The sequence below is a fragment of the Arvicanthis niloticus genome, chromosome 11, assembly GCF_011762505.2.
Source record: "Arvicanthis niloticus isolate mArvNil1 chromosome 11, mArvNil1.pat.X, whole genome shotgun sequence".
NCBI lineage: Eukaryota > Metazoa > Chordata > Mammalia > Rodentia > Muridae > Arvicanthis > Arvicanthis niloticus.
In genome coordinates this window covers 69950585-69974044 of record NC_047668.1, presented here as the reverse complement: position 1 = coordinate 69974044, position 23460 = coordinate 69950585, and the positions used below count along the sequence as shown (strand labels likewise).

The window sequence follows — 23460 nt, the reverse complement described above, 5'->3', positions numbered from 1 at the left end:
AATATTAATAAGTTCACCAACCTATTTGACATAAAGAATCCAATCCTGCTGTGATAAACAGTGGTTTATTTTGATCCACACACATTGATTTGCTGTAAGGCAAAGAAAAAGATTCTAATTTAGTCCATCAATTGAATATGCTGTCATGCTCTAATATACATACAAGGGCCACATTTTATCTGTCACGGATGAAAACATTGACCCAAATGGACCAATAACATTGGTTGTGACAGATTAATACCATAGGAAATTCAAATCATGAGAAAGAATAAAGCCAGAGAAGACACGTGCTAAAACTTCCAAATCCATTTAAAATTAATAGAAGACAGCCATAAGCACAGGAAAGGAGGAAGGTGGAGGGAGATAGAGAAACCAGGCAACAGGGAGAACTGATTGGAAAATATTTACCAATACCTCTTATCAATACCGAATGCCAACTGGTTGATAACACCTCTCATCTTCAGTAACAGAGCTTCTGATTTGCTGGTAAACTTAGGAACACACAGGAGACAAATTACACCCTGCTCTCTTATCCTCTAACAGTAAAACCCAGCTCTGAACAAGCACAAATGGGCAGACATTTGCAACTTCTTTTCCTCAAAACACTTACCTCTGAGTCGGCAAAACAGAGGCTGAATAAGGCAACTTGATAAGCTTGCCTCGGTACCCAGACTCCATGAGAGCATGGCGTGGAAAGGACCAGTGAGCTCACCAATCATTTCACCCATTTCAACAATCAGAATTTGATTTTAGTTTGTACATTTGTGTTTGCCTGACATGTTTGTGGTGTGTGTTGATACGAACATTCTTACTATGTTCTAAAAGAAAATGTCCCCAATCTAATTGGGTTAGTTAGACAGCGGGAGGCATGTGTTACAAGTAAGCATGGCGCTGCAGGCGGGGACAGTCACACTAGTGCTCCTGGGAAGATGTAAGAGGAGCAAATCAGATCAGTTGGGGACGGTGACAGGGCCGCCCGGACACCAAGAGTAAGAAGGATGCTTGGCCCCTCTACAGACTGTCAGTCACCGCTTTCCTTCTAAATTCCTTGCCATTCAAAGGCAAAGAAGAGCAGCTCAGATGTACCAAGTGGAATAAATATTCTTATAAAGCAAAGACAGCAAGTTTCTGGTTCCTGCGGCAGATCCACAGGACAGCTGTAATTCTGGCGTAAGAACAGGCTCACAGAGGAAGTACGCAAGAAGGTACAGAGGTCAGACACATTCATTTATAACAAAGAATTTAAGAATGCTCATGTTATCGTGTGATATTTAAAAATAGTGAATTTTTTAATTAAAAAGATTGTTGTATTTAGTTTTACTAAGATATTATATATTACAATATAATTAATATATCATTATTGATTTAAGCTATGTAATTTTGTAACATTTTGTTTTTATTATATGGGTGAGGAGAAAACCTAAGCACAAATATGTCCCATAAGATTGAGGGATGGGAGAACATTCACGCTTTCTTGTCAACTCTTCCACTTGCTGCCTCTCAAACCCCGCCCTGCACACACACAGGTGCTCCTGAGTCAACTCAGTGCAGGAACCCACTGTCGCCACCCGTCCCCACCCAGAGCCACCCCTTCCACTTCCAGCTGATGGCCGGTTAAGATGCTTCTCTCCACTCATAGTGGAAAAGTATCACCTAGAAACTTCCTCCCCATTGGTTGTTTTCAAAATGGCAAAAATACTTTCCAAAGCATTCCATCAGCCTGATGTATAGGCAGACGGAGTTCAGGCTAAGAAGGTAAAGAGAACACATAAGGAAATGTGAAATGCTCTAAACGCACAGAAGTTGAACATATATGGAATACACAGCATTTTCAGCTGTGGAAGCAAAAGGCTCTGCCCTCACCATGGTGTCTCTACATTTCTCTGAGTGCTTTGGCTTAGAGAAAAGGAGACCACTGACTGTTTATGCAAAAGCGAAGGTTTTTACTATTCTAAGCCCCACAGTTAATCTTTCAGCGTACAAACATTTTAGGTTTGCCTAGCAAAAGCAGTTCAGACATCAAAGGTAGTCTTTTTCAGCAAAATTATTTTATATTTTATCTTTGGTTTAAAGGATAACCAGAAGAATCTGGCCTACCTCAGAAGATAATTATAATTAGGTGCTTTTTGGGTTGTTTTGGGGACAGGGTCTTCCTTCGTAGCTCAGGCCGGCTTGCACTCAAGCGCCCCTGCCCCATCTCCCGAGTGTGTCTGGCTGTTACCACGTTTACTGACCAGCTCCGTGTTCAGGCCCCACACTGAGCACTCTGCACGCACACCCTTTCCGCTGCTCTGCCTGAAGCAGGCAGGCACTAACCCATCTGTTTTTACCTGAGAGGAGGGGGACGCTTAAGTGGTTTGTCTAGAATCACCTGTCTAGTAAGGGGTCGGTCACACTGACAATGACCTGGGCGGCTCAACTTCAAAATTCATGATTTAAGCTCTCTATTGCTTTTACATAAAAACATCATCTTGTTAAAGTTCCCCCTCCCCCCCTCAGGTCCTTCCTTGAGGGAATATAGATTCTAATTCTTGATGATAAAAATAAAAATGTGTGAACACACCAATGTATCTCTGAAGCTTGCCTGGGCTTACGGATACAAGCCATGGAGGGCGGGGAGGCCATGGGCAGAGTGCTCTGGAGATGCCCTGTCTAAGGGGCTGAGGAGCAGAGCTTTGAAAGTGGGAAGAAAGGGGCGGCGTGAGCTCAGGCATCTATTATTCCTATCCTTTCGCCACAGTCCCTCCTCTCCGCACATGCCCAGAGGGCAGGGAAGCACTGACCATCAGCGAGGCTCCGTAGTAATGTGCCACAAAGCGCAGGGTTTTACATATCACCTTTCTTTTCTCAGGATCAAAATCCTGTGGGCGAAAATTATTAAGAGGAAAAAAAAAAATAATAAGCCAGAAGTCTCAACAGCTCAGTCGGGGAGAAACGCATTATTTGTTTTTAAATCCCCACCCTGAGGAGTCCGGCTCGGTCACGTTCGCGTCTAGAGACTGAACAAGCCTCAGCCTCCAACTGCTATCAGATCTGTCTAAACGCTTGGCTTCAGAGAGTCCAGATATAAGCACACATTTCATCCTGCGCAATACCCTAAGGACTCTCTGACAGGCCAAGATAAGAAGAAACTAATTTCCCACTTTCTTCAATTTAAAGTTGGGAAGTAAATCTTATCCCTCAGTGCTAAAGATTTGTTTTTTAAGTCTTCCGCCTCGCCCCGCTCTAACCAATGGACTCATTTTCCTGACCTCCTTGGGATGTCCTTCCCGCATCATCCTTGCTAAAATCCTTTAGACGGTGTCTCTTAGCCGGTCCCTTCCAGAGATATTGTTCTTATTTCATAATTTTTATGCCTCCCCATAAAAGCATAGCTAAACATGCCTAATGAACAGCTAGACATGGAAGCACCTACCTGGAAAATATCATATTTACTTCCAATAATGACCAGAGGTATTGGAAATGGGTCAATTAATTCCCGATCCTGTTAATAAACAAATATACTTGATTATAGCTGTGTATTGCTTATGCCCCCAGGAATTTCTGTTTACTTCAGAAAACATCTTTTACTCTCATCAGTGATGTTGACCACATTTTCTGTCATAGAGTTTTCTATGATATTAGCTTTCACTTTGTGTTATATTTTAAATGTAAAGCCAAAAATGGCAATTATCTTAACACCACGGTGCTCATTCACTTCCATGGTCTGCTAGTCTGGTTTTTTTTTTTTTTTTTTTTTTTTAACCACCACCCGGCTGCTGTCCTGCTGTCAAGGAGTTTCTAATTTATGTTAAGTGTGTCCTGCTTGGATTGGTTTGGCTCTGATACTGTGTAAGACACAGGCACATGAATTATAGACACTACAAAATGCTTCTCTTAGTTTTCTAGATGATGACATTCCAGAATGAATCTAAACAACTTGTGCTGCCATCACAGTAACTTTAAATAACTTAATAGTTTTTAGACGACAGAGGAGTCGGATGTCACTTGACAGCCACTGAATGAATGCAGACACGGGGCACTGGGGAGGCAGCTGAATCTCTGCTCCTGCTTCAGTCTGTAGCTTCAGCCAGTCCTCGCCAGTTCAATCTGGATTTTCATCTTCATTTTACAGAAATTATAAAATCAATAGCAAAATTCTCCTCTCAAACTCCATTTCTCTTGAGTGGTAAGGTACACCGCAATAAACACCGCGGATGTCTGACAAGAAGACACCGCCATCTTCTCTTGTTGCTCTTACTGAGGTTATGAGATTGCTGTAATTTTCCGGTAAACCGGTTCATTTACATCAAACGAATTGTAAGTCATACAGAAAATGAAAGAAGCTGTATTGCAATGCCGTCTCACCGGATGGTCCTTCTGCATAACGCTCCACATCCGCTGTCTCATCTCAGCCGAAGCCTTAGAGTTTGTCTTGCCCAGCTTCATTGTCACCTTGTCTACATGGCATTTTGTGGCTTGCAACAGATTTTCCATGGTGGGCCAAAGATCATTAGGTTTGGAAAGATCCAGAACAAGAACAATAGAAAATGTCCTGAAGAGATTAAAACAGCTTTAAACAAAGAGATTTCCAATGGTGACAGCTTTGAGATGTGGATGTCCTAAACTTTATCTAATATACTTAAAAACCCAGCGTGCCATTAGTCCATGACAGAGAGAGAGCTCACTTACAGCCTTATGTGCTCTGGTATCCTTCCCCACTCGGTATTACAGCTAAGAACGATCCATGTCAGACCGAGAAGCTGAATGTAAACGGGTCCAATGATGCCGTGTTTACCTAATTTTACCTTGTGCTCCACGGAAGAGGAGCACAAATCCCAATGCCAAGGTCAGCAGCAACACAATATAAACAGAAGGGAATGGACACACGGACAAGCCTTATTGGGAAACCAATGGGCTTACTTAAGCTTTTTCTAGGCAGCCTCCCTCAAAGATGTGCTGACGCAAGTTTATGGATCTGAAATTAGAAGTACATATTTATATAACTAGTAAACTGAAGAAGTGCCTTTAAATCAAAGCCTTCTGTCTTCCAGCTATACTGCTGTCTCTCTGGAGCACAGCCCTGATTAGCAGAGGACACTGCCATCACCACAGATGGTGGACTCCACTCCTACACATTAAACAAATCTAAATCTAAACTCCATAACAAAATAACTCATTTAAAAATAGATTCAAATAACTTCAAAGAGCTATGCTGTTGGCCCATGAAAAGATGACTCAGAAGGTTCAAGTCCCTGGCTCACAAGTATCTATGACTCTAGTTCCAGGGGGTCTGACACCCTCTGCTGGCTTTTGTGGGTACTGCATGCATGTGGTGCACAGATACACATAGACACAGGCAAAACACCTGTACACATACAATTTTTTAAAAATTTAAAAATGCTGAACAATTTTAATTATGAGGAATATGTAAAGAAAACCCCAAATAAGAGCATGGTCTCACAGCTGTTACCTAAGAAAAGACAAGAGGAAGTAAGTGCTGATGAGAAAGGTTAGAAGTGTGCATCGATGGCAAGGATATAAGATAGTGTACACCTACCCTGGAATTCCCTAATGTGCTTTAAATCAGGCCTATGATCTCACTAGGTTGTCTCTTTATCCTGGTAAATGGGAGACCCCAGCATGCTGGACTTCTGCAGAATAAAACACTCTTTGTGTTTACGCACTGTTTGAGTCTGGGGTGTCATTCTTTGGTGAATTGTGGACCCTTACAAATCAAAGTCAGGGGAAACATTCTGCTCCATGAACATTATGTCAAGGGTAAACAAAATCTGATTGTGTGTGGCAACATATCAGTTTCTCAGTTTGCTGGGGTTAGCCCAAAACAAAGAAATTACGTATCAAATTTATTTTAGTTTAAAAATTCTCTGTGGTTAGCAACTATATGAAGTGAGGTCCTTACTAACTGCACCCTACTTTAAATCCAGACCTGGGCCTAATTCATTACAACCCAGATCCTTTCCCTCTCCCAAAGCTGGCTTCAGCTGTCTGGGAGCCTAGGGACAGGAAGTCTTAGACACCACACAGTGAGGTATTAAAGAAACACGGAAAGTTTTCACTTCTTATAGAATTTGCACGAGTCTGTCTAGCCCAGTCTCAGACTAAGTGAAGAGGAGTCAGGTCACATACAAGTCAAAGTACAGGCAAAAGGGGCCTCTGCTTGCAGCTTTCCTGCCTCTTGGCCACACAAGGTGGCAGTAGGCTCTTAGCTCCTCACCAAACGAAGCTTCCAGGACTGGGAACAGGTTGTACCTAACTGAGTTGTTGGCCAAAGGGGTCCCATGGGAATCCCCAAACAGCTCAGGCTGTTGTCAAGACTATAGGCTGCTCTCCACAAACTGGCAACAAGGCCCCATTGCTGAAGACAACACCTATACAACTCATTGAACATACAGAAATCAAGCTGGTGAATACACAGAGCCTTCTCGCCATGGGCTAGCATCTTTGGAACAACAAGGTACTCTGTGCACTACCAAAGGAGAAATGGAAACACCAACTCAGCTACAAACTTTCTATGTGCTGCCTACAAGACATGCTGGTGCAACGGTGTACAAAGCTTGTGAGAGGAACCAACCAATATCTATCTGACTTCATTTAAGGCCCACTCCAGAAGAGGGAACCCATATGTAACAATGCTTGCATAACCAAGACCCTGAGACTAGCTGGCTTAGGGACCTAGGATAAGACCAAATACTTGTGTTCCACTAATGACACTCTGCTGCACTCATAGATCAGTGCTCAGCCACATCAGAGAAGCATCCTGCAAAAGCCAGGAACACAGAGACCCACAGCCAGACATTATGCCAAGAATGAGCATCCTTGGCACACTCAGCCCTAAACCCACTGTCTCTATCGAATACCTCCCTGCTCAGGGCTCAGGAAGAGCCAGAGGGGATGGAGGAAGCCAAGGAAACAAGGCCCTCTAAACCAACAGGTCTAAATCATCTGTGCACAGATGAACTCACAGAGACTGAAGCAGCACGCACAGGGCCTGCATGGGTCTGAAGCATATGGGGTCCTAGAAGCCATGACAACCTTACAAATGAAAACTTAGTTTTGTCCAATGAAGTCTGTGGTGACTATTCTTAGTTGTCAACTTGACTACAACTAGAATGAACTAAAACCCAAGTGGTTGAATATGCTTGTGAGAGGTTTTTGTTTTTGTTTTTGTTTTTAAATCTAAACATCTGAGGTGGGAAGATCCACCTTTAATCTGGGCCACATCATCTGCTGGCAGCCTATCCAAAGTCATGAAAGAAGGAAGCTGGCTCTATCTTTGTCTGCTTACTCTCTTGCTAGCAAGTCCATCTCTTCACTGGCATTAGAGCCTACTTCTCAGGATTCCAGCTTATACTGAACAGCAGCTGAGACATCCAGCCATGTGCTCCTCACTGCAAAGCCTAACAGGAAGCCTGCTGACAGAAAGAAGCTAGTTTGTGGAGCCCCAGACCATGTTGGAAGCCTTATGACTGACTATAACTCCAGCTCTGGGGGATCTGATGCTCTCTTCTGGTTTCCACAGTCACAGACACTAATATACACACGTGCACACTCATATGCACGCGCACACTCATGCACACACACACACATACATGCACATGTACACACACAGGCACAGACGTGTACTCACACACACGCCCCCACACACATACACTTGTGAGCACACACACGTATGTGCACAGATACATAGGCACATGTGTACACTCACACTCACATATACATGCACACATGATACTGCATGATTTTAATCTAGTACTCAGAAGGAATTGAGGTGGATCTCTGTGAGTCAAAGCTACCTGGGGCAATATTGGTAGACACTGTCTCAAAACAATTGAGAATGAACTACATTTCACTAAAAGGAAGAAATTGCTGGATAAGCAAAGCCAGTCTGACCTGTAACTGTCTTGTAAAGAAGACGTGATTCCTACCCTAGGGCTCCCCATACCTGAAATGTGACAAATACTCGCTGGGTCCTCTGTATTTGGTTCAGGCAATAACAATAGTTTGTGTTAATCTCTAACTAGAAATATTCCAGATTCAATTTAATTTTTTTTCTTGGCTAAGATCAGGTCCCAGCAATACAGAAATGTCACAAGTTTCCACATCTGATATGGCCAATGCGTGGGAGCGTCTGTGGGTTTGGGGTTTACCCCTTGGCTCTGATTCAGTAGAGAGTCCTCTCCTCTTCAACACAGGCATCCTTTGGATGGAGGCCAGTGACATTAGTATGTTAAATCCCATGGAGACTGACACCAGCCAGCTGAAGACAAACCCCAGGGCAGAGTTAACTCACACTAAGACCAAGTGGAAAGAATCAAGCTTTTTATACTTTTGAAAATGAATTCATCACCCAAATACTATTCGACATTTTTTCCCTGCTAGCAGGCTTGTAAAGTGCATCGCTGGCAGGATGCACCTCGCTCAGCCCTGGCCAGAGCCTCGGGTCCTTCAAGACTTCTCTGGAAGTGGTACAGTCAGAGCTCATGGGACACAAGGGGCTGTGGTTACCCCCAGACAAGATAAAACTGTCTCTCAGAAGCCTGTGCTTAGGGGCTCCAGGACGCCTGTGACTTCCACTCACCTTAAGGTGTCAACTGTGATTGGTATGCTGATTAAGTCCAGTAGAGAGGTTCCTCCACCCAGCTCCCAAAAGTGAGCAATGTCTTTTGGCTGAAAGAAAACAGAAGGTTTAAGATATATTCAATTTTAACCTTTTAAGTGTTCTGTTATACTCTATTAGGACCCATCAGCAATAATTATGGATACAAAATATTCAGCCCTCATGAACCCTTTCTTCTTCCTGAAGGAAACTTTTTCCTTCCTCTATTCACACCTTGAAATACATCAAATATATTCCAAAGAACAAAGGAACTGTCAGCAATACACACTTTTCTGTGAAAATAAGTACCAACTCTGTTTGTACCTTATAGAAGGTACACACAGTGCTCCCGACTTTATAAATAACAGTATCACACAAAATATGCACTTAAATAAAATTCAGGTGTAATTATTCAGGTTAGCACATCTGGGATTCTCGCTGGACACGTAACAGTGAAATAGAACATTCTGATCTAAAAATACAGATGCTCACAAATGAGTGAGCTGTACAGGTAAGACCTGAACAAAACCTAGACCCAAGCAAAATCGCTCCCCAAGGACCCCAAGAGGCTGCCATTGATGATGACAGGTGTGGGCAGGGGGCAGGGGTCGATGGTGGAGATAAGGCTAGCTGTGCTTTTGAGTTTAGAGGACTCTTCAGCTAAGAGGGGATTGACAAGGCCAGGTAGCCATGCAGTTTGAACCCGTGTGGTCCAGGACTACCCCTCAGGACTGCTCACTGGGGCGTCTCTCCAATGTCATGCTCTGATGAACAGGCACCTTTGTGCTGACTGTTTTTCCTTCTAGAATTCATAATGAATCATTCAATCTGGCAAAGATGTGAAGCTCTGAGAGCAGATTTAGAAAATTCCCGGGTTATGGTCCAAAGTTTAGAGGAAAAACAGGTTTTAATGCACCTGCTTCCATGAACTAGGATTGTAGGTGGTGGTTAAGGACATTTTAGACAAATATATGCTACTTTCCTTTCCTGGGACAAATTCTCATAACCTCTAAAACTGTTTTACTCTTGCTGATACTGACTCACTAATGTTTGTGGAATGAATCAGTTTTCACTGGAAAATCTCTCTTGCGTCACAATGTGACAAAGGAAGGTTTTACAGCTCTTCTCGGAAGTCAAGTTTGTGAGAGCGGTTTCAAGTTTCCCATAAAAAAGATAGCTCACATCATAAACCACACGAATCACAAAAATCGAGCAGCACCTCAGTGTGTTCTCTTCTTTTTTATTTCTTGGTTTTAATAACCCACTTTCATTGGTAGATCAGAAAGCAATGGAAGGCATTTTTGATTCCTGTACATTTACATCTGCCATATAACTCTTTCCTTCTGTTGTATTTTGTGAGACAAGGTCTCACTACACAGTCCTGGCTGGACTGGAACTTGTTACATATACTAGGCTGACTTTGAACTCACAAAGATCCACCTGCTCCCACCCCCTGATTGCTGGGATCATGCGTATGTCCTTCCATGCTCACCCACACAGTTCTTTAATACACTCTCTAGTGAGCAAACACTGGAACTACATCATTCTACACAGATGTGCTTTCGTATGGAAGCAGTGGGACCTTCTGCTCTAGACTGTCCTTCACACATCTATGTTCAAGAAACGATCCCCTTTGCTATGAGGCATCTGAAAGCAATTCCATTAGGGATTTCGGTCCCCACACCATGTATTACTCTGCGTTCTTCCTCTGTGCTGAACAGTTTCTAACATCCTCTGAACTAAGACAGGTGGAGAACAGACTCAGTCAGGCCTGTGGTCTCCGGCAGCACTCACAACTTTACACTTTCCCCTTTCCAACATACTAGAGGTTTAACTCAGGAGTAAAGAATGCTAGATCATAACATGAATATGGTGATTTACATCTCTAATATCATCCCTCAGAAGGTCTGAGGCAGGGGGATTGTGAGCTCAGGGCCATTCTGGAGTAAGAGACCAACCTGGGTATATAAGAACCTGTCTCTGAAATAAAACAGAACCACCCCGGGGTGGGAGAGCTGGCTCAGTGCTAAGAGCACTCGCTCTCTGCCCTTGCAGAGGACCCTGCTTCGGTTCTCAGCATCCATATCAGGCATCTCCAAACTGCCCGTAACCCCAGCTATACACAAGCCAATGCCCTCTCCTGGTCTCTATAAGCACCTGACTCATGTGCAAACACCCACACAAAGATACACATGCAAACACATACTTAAAAAAGCAGACACTTGGAGTTACCATATAATGTGTGTGGCAGGGGGAGGGGTGCAAATTCCACTAGAGATTATATGCACCAAGTAAAACCTTCAATACCAGAAGCGGGTGACATTTTGTTGAGTTATTGGTCATCTCCACACTGTCGAACATCGCAGACAATTGCCAATGCTACTGTTTACTCCCCAACAACTGGATGGTAAGGCCCCATTGCTGAAGGCACCACTTGCTTATGTCATCAAACATGGAGAAGTGGAACTAGAAGCTCAACCAGAGGCTTCATGCCTATGGATTAGCATTCACAGTGTTGGGAGACACTTTGAACACTATGAGAGGAAAATAGTAACCATCAATTCACCCAGCTACAAACCCGACAACACTGACCTGCCTGAGGACGTGAACCTGAGACTGGATAGGTCACGAGCTTGGGGAAAATCCAGAACTCTTATTCTTCTAAGTGAACACAGCAATAAAATGACTCTAACAACAGGCATACCCACAGATGAGTGCACTGCTCAGATCTCACCAGAGAACCTTCTAGCAGTAGACATAATTACCACAGGGACCTACTGTGCTCTGGTAAGTGCCTCCTGGACAATGTGTAGACAGTGAGAGAGCTGGGCACTCAGCCTTAAGTGGATGTCTTTATCAAACCTCTCCTGGAAGGGCTCAGGGATCCATGTGAGGAGGTGTAAGGATTGTTAAGAGCCAGAAACAGTGGCTGACGCCAAGGAAAGAGCTTCCAGACACAACAGGGCTCATGCACACACATGAACTCACACAGACCGTGATGGATGTACCAGGACTGTACAAGGTCAAGCTAGAGAAAATCGCAGCATGGGGAAGGGGAAGTGGGCACCAGGTTCCTGACCAAGACACTGTCTGCAGCTGATCCCTACAGGGAGAGAGAAGATGAGCTCTCACGAGGCAGTACCACTGAGTATGTCAGCCCCACTCCAGGCAGGCCTCAAGCCCAGGGGCGGAGTGGACAAATACAGAATGATTCCCGGCTTTTCTGTGTGGCTTTTGTCGTTGTTGTTGTTATAGATTGGTGTTTTCTGTCTTCTTGTCTTTGTTTTGTTTGCTTCAGTTTTCCCCTCACTTTTGAGAGAGAAAGAATGTGAAGTGGGGTGAGTGGAGCGGTGGGAGGGCTCAGAGGAGGGAAAATATGTTCAAAATACCTCATATGACAACTCTAAAGATAATTTTAAAATTATAAGAATGAAGGCAGTAATAATGTTACTTTTTTATTTGAAAAAAAGAAAAATTCTGGGGATTGGAGAGATGGCTCAGTGGTTAAGAGTACTGACTGCTCTTTTGGAGGTCCTGAGTTCAAATCCCAGCAACCTCATGGGATCTGTAATGAGATCTGATGCCCTCTTCTGAGGTGTCTGAAGACAGCTACAGTGTACTAACATAGAATGAATGAATGAACCTTTAGGCCGGGGCTAGCAGGGCCTAGCTGGAGCTAGTGGGGCCTGAGCAAGAGAGAGAGAAGGGAGTGGGGGGTCGAGAGAAAACATCCTATCTATATTGCAAGTGGGCAAAGAACCCTAGATTATCAAATTTCAAAGAAATCTCATTTCATGCTGGGCCTGCTATCATATTAACTTAACAATCAAGTAACTTAACAATACTCAGAAGGCTGAGACAGAAGGATTGCAAATTTAGGGCTATCTGGGCTGCATAATAAGTTTTAGGCCAGTCTGAGATACATAGTGGGGAAAAAAAAAACCCAAACCAAAACCCCCAAACCCAAAAACCCCAAAACAAAAGCACCACGTACAAAACAAGAGGCTCACTATTAATTGGTATAAACCAATTTAATTGGCCAAAGAACTGTATAAAAATTGCAAATAAATCTTTTTCAACACTTTAAGATACAAAAGAGAAAGCTAAAATGTTTTCACAATTAGGTGGGCTTCCCATCAGCTGAGCTGCGTGTGAAGTTAAAGTTCAGGTCTATGACACACACCTCTGGCATGTTTGCTGTTTGCAGATACCGTAAGCCATGTCGGCACCATGACCTCCCACCTAAGGCCTGAGACAGGACTTCAGGACAGACTCACTGTGTTGTGGCCCTTGGTTTTCCTTCCGTACGTGTATTCCAAAGCTAAGGTTGGCTTTGCTGGCTCATCCCTGTACAGTAAAGATAGATATTATTAGCATGATAGTGGACCTGGTTTCCATTGCTATAACTGTACCCATTTCTTCTTAAACACTTTATTAATAATATTGAATATTTTATATTAATAATGAATATTAGCACTGAGGTAATGCTATAACGATGTTATTCCACTGGACACAAACAAGCTCTTCAAACACTATCCTGGGGGCTGTAATGGCAGGGCAGCAGTAAATAACACTGCCTGAATGGACGGTAGCCTGGCAGGGCCAGCAGAAAAGCCACGAGCTGACAGTGTCAAAGGCCATGCTCTGTCCCCAGCTTTCTGAATCCACACCATGTGGGAAATATTGACTCGTTTGCTCAGCCTCCATGTTCCAGCTGAGAACCGAATGCCAGTCACCTCGTAAGGACTCAGTGGGAGACTTTTATGTCATTGTTTATTTCAAATCTCAGCCGTAAAGGAGAGTTGAAAAAACTTGTATGAACAAGGGCATAAAACCAACAAATGATTTGGAAAATAGTTAAATGATTTAATAAATTATGCAACTTTAAATTGTTTGGAGAGCAATCTATGGTATATATTTGTTTCAAATGCTGTAAGAAATACATGAACTAAATCTTCCTGGTGTACTCTTTCAAGTGTGCAGTTCACAGAGGGAAGCGCCTTCAGTTACACTGCTGTGCAAGCAATCCTTATGACTTCTCAACTCCATATGAACTGAACGATGTCCCATGTCCCTTTCTCCTAGCCTCGGCTTCTCCCCTCTCACTTCTGCTTCTGTGAGACTAACTGCTTGAGGACCCCACATAGAAGGAGCCAGACAGCTTTGTCTGTCTGGTGACTGGCTCATTTCACTTAACATAGTATCCTCAAAGTTCACATACATTATAGAATATGACAGAATTTATTTCCTTTTTAAAGACTTCCTTATCTTATGTAGATGAGTAGGGTCTGCATGTATGTGTGTGCACCATGTGCATGTGTGAGTACCATGTACATGCCAGGCACCCGTGGAGGTCAGAGGACCTGGATCCCTGGAGTTACAGATAATTGTGAGATTCCATGTAGGTGCTGGGGAGCAGCCCTGGGGTCTTTGCAGCAGGTCCTGTCCAGAGCTGCACTTCTTTCCTTTTTGAGGCTGAATAATATTATATTTAGTTCAAACTAGGGTAACAAAGACCACAAGTTTAAAATGTGTGATTTGTATATTTCTATTTGTTGAATATTTTGAACTTTATCTTGGCAGATATTCTTAGTATACACACAAAGCATTATTTAGTTATATTTCCCTAAAGATATAGCTCTTTTAGGAAGCAAGATGCTTCCCCTAAAATAAAACATCTAACACAGTTAAGCCACAATTTGAAATACTGTCCTGTTTCTGGGTACACCACAAGAGCGCCCAAATGAACAGTATCCAGTCGGTGTCGCACTTGTAGCACCTTATCTTAAACTAATGCTACACTGGATGATTTATTATAGGAAACACTAATCATAATCATTGCTCATTGATTAGGCAGAATAAAAAGAACTTACAGACCAAAGCGGCACAGCCCCAAAGAACATAGAGGGCACCATTGGAGGTCGTCACTGTGGTGACCTTTCTTCTTTGAACAGGAAAATCTAGTATCGACCCTGAACGTTTTTGGCTTTCTTAGTCTTATCTTTAAAGGTGCTCTTAAAGGTTGCATTCAAGATTCAGAATATCTTTAAAGTTGTAATCAAAATTGAGAATTAAATATTTTGAGTCTCAAAATTATTCCTTCTTCTGAGTCTTTGGAGGCCTAACTTGTCTGTTGTAGCTGGAGCAAGCCCGAGTGCTGTGTAAGAGAGGCTGGCGTAAGGCTTACCTGTCAAGACACCTTAGAATAATAGTAGTCTTTCCCTAGAAATCAAAAAGAAAGAATACTGTGTTAATGTCACCCACGTGTAAAATTTTATTAGTGTTTGTAACTGTGGCCCAAAATAGCTTTTAAAATCACTTGAATGATAAATTACCTGGAAATGGAAAACTAGAAACTTTCAAAATTGCATCAAAATTTGATAAGGGGGGAAGGAAGCTGTCATCTTTCTATCACTGAGTAACCACACCGCTATTATTATAATTATCAAGTCCACAGATGACAAACATTAGCAAATCACATCTCACATCCGTGGTCACCTGACAGCTGTCTTAAACTTTCTTTACTCAGCAATGCTAATTACCGGTTAGCCTGGTGACAGTGTTCTAAAATGTTTCCATCCCAATTGCTGAAGTGGAAATAAAGACAAAAGCTAACACACAAATACAGGATGTGCTGCAGAAAGCTGTGGGCTGACAGCTCAGACACCTGGCTAGAGCACTTGCTCTTAATTCTAGAGGATGTGTTGGTTCCAACTTCCTTTTTAGGAGTCAAGAAATTTAGGCTCTAGCTACTAACTGTGAAACATAACCCACATCCTGCCCAGAGACTGGTTCCATGGAGAAGACAAAAGTAAATGACCCCTTTCTAGGAAGAGATGTGAACAGAGAGGCAGGGCTAGCACCACTGCAGGAAGCCCCTGGGCTCCAAGGAAAAGTTTGGAAAACTTGCCAAAGAGATAATCAATCTCTCTCTCTCTCTCTCTCTCTCTCTCTCTCTCTCTCTCTCTCTCTCCTAAATAGGCTACAATTTTTACCAAATGATAGTAATAAACCACTCCACAGTATATGTGGACTATGATAAGACTGAATGACCTTTTCGTAATACTATAAAACATACACACTGAGGTGTGGCAATGCTCTACAAAACTAAACACTAGAAACCTCGATGTAGCCGACAAATAAAGACCAGCCACACAAGGAATACACAGCTATTGCATATGACAATGTAAACATGTATACATTTACATGGTAAGGGGTCAGTTTTGAAATACCTTCTCCTGCTTCCTTATACACACATGTATCTGTCTACACACATGTACATGTGCATACACTGATGGACATAACTCTGTTAAGAGTGTTTCTAATGGACAGGTTTGCAGTCTTCTCTCCCTGTGTCTGCTACATGTCACATCCACAGTTTTGTCTTGAATCTTTTCCCCACCAGGAATCACTAAACTTCCAAATCGCAGATACAGAAACATCCTCGAGGCCACTTCTCCAAGGGATCACAGCAGTCTCGCTGACCTTAGGAGAGGTCTTAAAACCCCGCTGAGCCCGTGTGTCCTCTGCCAGGCTCTCCCTACCATCACCTCCCTCTGTCCACTCTAAAGTCAGCAGCAGTTCACCTCTACAATCACCTCTTGCAAATGCCAGTGGCATCCTAGGGCTTCAGCAGCAGATGCCCTTCCTAGAGGCACTCAGCCCCTCCCCCCCCCCCTTGGCGCCCGCATCCCTGCAAGTGCATGGTGCTCAGCAGACCACCACTCGCTGTCCTGGATCCCTAGGATGCTCCCCTGACTCCTTCATCTGAATTGATGCTTTTTCATTATTTCTTGTCCCGAGAGCACTCACCCTCCTCAGTCTCTCTTAGGTGCTGACATGGTTTGAATGATATGTCCCCCCAGCCTCATATATTGGGTGCTCGATTGCCAACTGACAGAGTTTGGGGGCAATGACTGACCTCATGGATGGATCAACCCCTGATGGACTCATCACATAATGACATTAGAAGTTTGTGAAAAGGAGGCAGAGCACCCAGCTGGAGAAGTAGACCCTGGGTGTGTTCCTTTGACCCTTTTCTGTATTTCTTTTTTTCTAGATCCTTGCTGCCATGACATAAACTTCTCTGTTCCGCTGTGCCCTCCCCACCACGATGACTGAACCCTCTGAAACACGAGCCCAGTTGTCAGGGAGTTGGTCACAGTAGGAAACAGAAACAGCCATGGAGGCTTCCAAGGTCTCTCAGCCTCCCTGGCTGAGCTGTGTTCTTCTTGGACTTCACCATCTCAACAGTGTCTGCCTCGAGGCATTTCCATGTGTGTTGTATAAGCTCCAAGTCCCTCACAGGAGAGACTGTGCCCTTCAGTCCTGGACCGCTGGTCCAGAAGAGACGTTCAGTGGATGCCTGCTGCTGAATGGGGGTGGGGGGAGCTGGAAGGAGAGCAAGGGGCCAAGCAAGGCTGTCAGCTTCTTTGAGAAAGAGTGATCACTGTTGGAACAAGAGAAGCATTTACTTCTTCTCTTTAGCTTTCAAAATAAGCTAAGCAGGTATTTATTTATTTATTTATTCACAAAATAATCCAGGACCAGGTGTTTATTCACAGAATGCTATCTGTAAAAGTTCTGGCCTTTTGAGGTGCTCCTAAGTCAAGAGAAAATCTCGCTTAAATTTACATTATGGAAAATGAACAAAAACTGGTTTACATAGGTCACTTATTGCTACCATGAAAAGAAGTAAACTCACAAACATCAAACATGAGCCAAATGGGCTGTCTCAGTGTAAAGCAGTCATAAACAACGGTGACGGCAGAGACAGGCAGAGGACAGGGCCTAGGCGTTCAGTGTGGGAATGTGCCTGGCTAGAATCAGCCGTGTCAGCAGAGCCCTTCCAGACTGGATAGCCTTTATTCAGAATATCTTACGTGACACAACTTACCAGGACCACAAGACTAGCACTGGTTATTATATATGTGTCTGTCCCTACCAGGAAACTGTTCAAGTACAACACTCACTGCTGTAGTAATCCTAGACCCGGGAGGTTCAAGTATGTTCAAGGCTAGCCTAGGCTACATGGAGTGGAGACAGTCTCCAAACAAATCAAAACAAAACATTTTTTAAATTAAAAAATATTAAAAAGAAAGAAAATGACCCTACTCACAACGGCAAACCCATAAGACATTCATGTAGCATTCTTGGGTTAAAAACTGTGAAGGTGATGATTCCTATGAGAATTTTATTTATGTGTCTTGTGTTGTGATGTGTTTGTGTGTGCACATTCAGATTTAAGTTAAAAACTGCAGTGAATGAGCCAATAAGAAAACATTCAGAAAGAACAGAAATTAAAAATAAAATGAAAATATGATTAAACATTTACTATCCATAAATTGTTTATCTTTTATATACTAATTAATATATAACATTAATACAACAGATCAAATTATATATAAAATTTGTATCCTGTTTATTTTAATTCACACTAGTTTCTTCCAAAACACATATACTTTTTAAAATTTTTAATTTCATTTTTACTTATTTATCTTTATGTGCATGGGAGTTTTGCCTACATGTATGTCTGAATACATGTGTGTCTGGTGCCTGAGGAGACCAGGAGAGGGCTTCTGGTCCCTTGAGACTGGAGTAACAGCTAGTTATAAGCTGCCATGTGGGTGATGGAACTCAAACCCAGGTCCTCTGGAAGAGTAGCCAGTGCTGTTTAGCCATCTCTCCAGCCCCAATTTGTCTCTCATTATATAATCATTTATTCCAATAAATATAATTTTTAATAATAATGAAGATGAAATAATGAAGAATGAATAGTAACTTGAACTCCAAAGAGAAACCAGCCCGATGCTACACAGACTCTAGCACCTGGAGGCGCGCAAGCCTCGGCCCTTTCTGGAGAATGCTGCTAGTGGCCCCTCCTTGCACCCCGGAGCTCTGTGCATGGACCCGACACACCTGCTCTTGCTGGGCAGCACCCCATATTTTCTGCACACTTGGCTGACCTCACAGAGGGTGGGAAGCACCACCTCATCCTCCTCACAACTTCCACAACGACTCAGTCTCTAAAAACATCAGGAACATAATTATCCCTCATAGAGATTCCTAAAAGTGAAGTCACTGAGTCCTCGGAGTGAAAGCTGTTAAGAGACTGACTTACTGAGGTTCTGACGCAGACTTCAGAGGACCCTGGCCTTTATAAGCAATCAAAGCAGGAGGTACAAATGTGTCAAATTATGACATAAAGATAGTTAAAAGTCTTTTAAACATTTTGTTCACAGTTATAACTTTTCCCCAATTAATGATAAGCCCTTTCTAATATATGCTAAATCAAGGTGAACATTTGATTAAAGAGTCGAGAATATGTAAATTTTTCAATGTATTAAGGTAAAACTTGTCACTAATTGCTAAATTGTAAAAACTGAAAAATATTAAAAGCATTACCCCGTTTTTACTGCCAATGAAGAAAACAGATTTTTCTCCAATTTCAGCTCCGTCCCCGTCACTTCCATGACTTCTCCGTTTGTCTACCTCAGCTTTTGCGATTTCCCAGAGAGTTTCACTGCATAAGTAGAAAGACAAACGGTAGAGAAACAAAAGGAAGAAGCTTTAGAGATATTTATTTTCAGCAGAGAAACTTTATTTCAGTGAGATTTACAAAAATACTATTTCCTGAGAGTCAATAACTAGGTAAAACACTAAAGGATTTTTTACTAACTCTTCACCTGGAAATGGTTCCTGAAGAGTACTGACATTTATAAACAGAGTGCCCTAGCATCCATTTCTCTGCTGTGATAAAAACACCCCAGCAAAGCAAGGGTTTATTTCCTTCACAATTCCAGGAGTCACGGCAGCAGGTAGGTTAAGGCAGCAGCAGCTTGCCTCATACCTGCAATCAAGAGCAGAGAGCATGAATGTGTGCCTATCTGCTCTCTTGGGCAGACTAGCTGTCCCCAAACTCTAGGGATCTTCCTGTCTTCAACCCTCCCCCTAAGTCCCGAGTTTACAGACATGCATCCTGCACCTCATGTTTACCGACTCAGGTCCTCATGCTTGAATGTCAGGCACTTTATGTACTGAGTCATTTTCCAGTCCTAAGCAAGTATTTATTGAACAACTAATACATGCCTCTATGCTAATCCTCAGGCTTGAATCTGTTTCTTTGTCTCTGAAATGTCAATTAAAAGAAAAGAAAAAAAAAAGAATATCTGCTTTTGAGGTCACAGTGATTGTTACAATGTCACCGTTCATTTAGTTTTAGGCTCTGGCCTTTTAAACTACAAAAGCTATTGATGGCCTATAATTATTACCAGACCAGAACCTGAATCAGGGCTGGTGATAAAGTGAAAGCGGTTACCGTGCCTGCCTAGTATGCAGCAGGCTCTGAGTTCAATTCCCAGAATCCACAAACAAAACGAGAGAGTTTTAAAATGTCAAAGCAGGAAAACCAAGTCAAAACCGAAATCCTGAATGGTTGCACTGAACTCTCATTTTATAGGCCAAGAATTCTGTGTCTGTTTGCTTGCTCTATTTACAAAACCATTCCCCCAAAATATGATTATCTGTTTCTCAAGTGCTCAGTAAAAACAAAGGGTTCTTCAATTGCCATGTCCCCTACAAAAACAAAACAAAACAAAAAACCCCTGCACCCATCGCTTCACTAGAGTAACCTAAGAGAACGCGGTGCAAAGCTGACTCAGTCCCAGTTCTGAACTTCATAAACTACCACTGCTCGTGCCTCTGATCCAGAAAGGGGCGAAAGACCTATACTGCGCTCTGGTGGATCCTTGGCCTTCTCCCTGACATCTTTGTAGGCCATTCGGAGGTTCGGGTACTTCATCTCTACAGGACCCCCATCACTGCGCCTTCAAGATGTTACACTTTTCTCTAAAGTGCAGAAGCCCTGAATCACCAGGCAGGGGCCCCAGGGAAGGAGGATCTGCCATCTGGGTCACCACCATGATCTGGCCCACAGCAGCATGTGGCTCTCAAGACACTTCATTGCAATCAGCGAAAGGATGGAGCTGAAGATCTTTCCTAATTGTTTAATTCTCTTGTTTGTGACAGAATTCTCAAGCTCTAGGTCTGGGGGGGGGGGGGGGGGGGGGGGTTGGTTGGGAGGGTGAGATAGGGATGGGGGATGGTGACAGCGAGGTACTGCTGCGGTCCAGAGCCACAGTCTCAACTACTGCGCCAGGGCTGGGTACCTCCGCTCCGCACTTCCGTGTCCTTTCTCTATTCTGGTGGGAAAGAGGGGAGGTCGTGAGAGTCCCGCAGGCCGGTTCAGCAATACCTGGGCATGGTGGTTGCGCCGCCCTAGATGTCCTGGGTTCCGCGTGGGGGAACAACCCTGAACCTGGAGGGCTGCAAGCTCCTAGTTGGGCCAGAGAATGCAGGCTCCTAGGTTGCCATGGCAACGACGTCATGGCCGAGGTTGCGTGTTAAAGAGCGGCCTCATGGGAAGTGTAGTTCTCGACTTCTGCTTGCGTCTCACTTTTCAGCATCAACTTCTAGGATGCCAGAAGATATAATGAGCATACTCCTGCATCTGGAATGAAAATGCTGGGGCTTGAAGGGCTTTTATTTTTTATTTATACGGAGTACTGACTGTATGGCAGGGGCCTCTAGTGCCGTGATTTGGAAATAGAAGTTGAAACACTGTTGAGCTGTTACCTAATAACATACTAGAAGAAAAAAAAACTCAACCTTAACAAGGTGTGCAAACTTTTAGTTCCGATTTCTGAACGTTTGGCTGTATGATGTTTTATGAAGCGGTGCATTACTTATTAAAAAGTCCGTGAAGTATGTGCCTCTCCCACATACTTAATTTGCATTATGCAGGTAGATTATATTTGTTTGAACTTTGTGGGCCCTTCATAAATATCCAGGAATCCCCACAAAATTAGATAGACTATTTTTATAGATAAGGATGGCCCTCTGCTATACAGAGTAAGACATGAGATACAAATACCTTTAAAACAGATGTACACAGCTAATTGTAATCATAACTCAGGGAAAGCAAGCTATTTCAGGAGAGGTACAAAGTGACCACAGCTGAAGCAGTTGACAAAACATTCACGGCAGGCTTGTTATTTGACCTGTTCTGAATGTTGAGTAGATCCAGGTTCCAGATCCCTGAGTGTTTGAAGGAATTCTCTCCAAGCCTTTGGGCTCAGTTTCTGTGGTATGATGTTTAAGAACACGGGGTTTGAAATAAGATGAGCAGAGATTCAATTCCTAGCATCTAGAAGATTGAACCCAAGGTCTCCTGCAAGCCAGGCAAGTGCTTTACACCATGAGTTACAACCTCAGCCCTTTTGGCAAATTTGAATGAAGAGACAGAAGGAGCATATTCCTGGAAATGAAGCTAAATACTGGTTAAAAACAAAAAAGACCGCCTGGTGGTGGTGGTGCACGCCTTTAATCCCAGCACTTGGGAGGCAGAGGCAGGCGGATTTCTGAGTTCGAGGCCAGCCTGGTCTACAGAGTGAGTTCCAGGACAGCCAGGGCTACACAGAGAAACCCTGTCTCAAAAAACAAAATAAAACAAAAAAACCCCAAAAAACAAAAAAGACCATCCATTTCAAATAAAGTCTTTGGGAACAAAATCTCCTGACATTGTGGCACTAGGAGGGCTGAAGTGAAAGTGGTGTTCAGTGGAGGAAGGACGCTTTCAAAGAAGGCTGACACACTGCTCACTGAAATGCCCTCTGTAGTCTGGGCTAGCCAGCGTGTGGCTTGTAAACTACTATTACTGTAATCACTTGGGATCCTGGGCTTAGAATCTGTTCCTGGGTTTAGCGCACTGTTTAGGAAGTCAAGTAGGTATTACTAACCATCGTGATAGCAATCGTGAAGGCTAATGTCTTTTCCTAAGTACAGCCTGCCAGGCCCACTAGTGCTTCAAGATTGTAATTGTTTTGGTTAACCAGGAGAGACAGTTAGAGGAGGGAGCTGGTAAATGGAAAAATCTAGGGTAGTGCTTCTCAATCTGTGGGTCTCGACCCTTGTGGAAGGTCAATGACCCTCTCACAGGAGTCACACTCAGACATCCTGCATACTAGATATTTACATCATGGTTCATAACAGTTGCAAAGTCACAATTATGAAGTAGCAACAAAATAAATGTTTCCATTATGTATTCACTTTACATCCCTATCCCAGCTGCCCCTTTACTCCTCCCAGTGCCCCCAGTACCTCCCTCCCTTTCTCCTCCGAAAAGGGGGCGACCCTTGGGTACCAAGCCACCCTGGTGCATCAAGTCACTGCAGGACTGGATACAGAAAAATATGAAATCTTTCATGAAGTTGTGTGTCATCCTTGTGCAGGGACCATGCTAATCTCTGTATCATTCCAATTTTAGAATATGCACTGCCAAAGCAAGCATGCAATGAAATAATTTTATGCAGGGGTCACCACAACATGAGATGTATTAAAGGGGCACAGAACAGGAAGGTTGAGAACCACTGATCAAGGGTGATCTGTCTGGGCCTTGATCATCTGCATTAACTCAAGGTGCATCCAGTTGATCTGATTGGGCAGCTGAGTTCTGTTTTCTTCCTTTATTTTTACTGAAGTTTCATAGTTGGGCAAAGAAAGTGACCTTCCTGTACAGATGGAAGTTGTTCTTAAGTGCAAGGCTGTATTAGTTACTTTCTGTTAGGATAAAATACCAAGACCAAGGTACCTTACAGAACTAGTTTATTTTGGCTAACAGTTCCAAAGGGTTAGAGTCCAGTGGTGGCAGGGTGGTGGTGGTGGTGGTGGTGGTGGTGGTGGTGGTGGTGGTGGTGGTGGTGTGGTGTCGGGCCATGGAAGAGTGTCCTGGTTCTTGGGTTGTGGGTTTTATCTCTCTTATTAGTTGGGTAAGGGCCTCGAGGTCTGAAACAAGGTGATTTTTG

General features: G+C 43.3%; 1 protein-coding gene and 1 non-coding gene across 3 annotated transcripts in view; both read right to left on the bottom strand.

The window, feature by feature from the left end:
- Dync2li1 (dynein cytoplasmic 2 light intermediate chain 1) overlaps positions 1 to 20994 on the bottom strand; it is a 30862-nt gene extending 9868 nt beyond the window's left edge. For both annotated transcript variants that reach the window (XR_013113375.1, XM_034514321.2), the window contains exons 1-10: positions 20853 to 20994; positions 19004 to 19121; positions 14787 to 14821; positions 12877 to 12946; positions 8582 to 8670; positions 4348 to 4534; positions 3416 to 3484; positions 2784 to 2861; positions 415 to 491; positions 22 to 92 (exon numbers count right to left, since the gene is read on the bottom strand). Coding sequence is in view for 1 of the 2 variants with exons in the window: in XM_034514321.2 (XP_034370212.1) it covers positions 22 to 92; positions 415 to 491; positions 2784 to 2861; positions 3416 to 3484; positions 4348 to 4534; positions 8582 to 8670; positions 12877 to 12946; positions 14787 to 14821; positions 19004 to 19121; positions 20853 to 20860 (802 nt within the window). In the remaining variant the exon portion in view is untranslated. The remainder of the gene's footprint in view (positions 1 to 21; positions 93 to 414; positions 492 to 2783; positions 2862 to 3415; positions 3485 to 4347; positions 4535 to 8581; positions 8671 to 12876; positions 12947 to 14786; positions 14822 to 19003; positions 19122 to 20852) is intronic.
- A 1848-nt stretch (positions 20995 to 22842) lies between these two features.
- On the bottom strand, positions 22843 to 22944 carry LOC117717453 (U6 spliceosomal RNA). Its single transcript, XR_004607933.1, has one exon. It is a non-coding gene; the product is annotated as a U6 spliceosomal RNA (small nuclear RNA).
- Between the last annotated feature and the right edge of the window lie 516 nt (positions 22945 to 23460).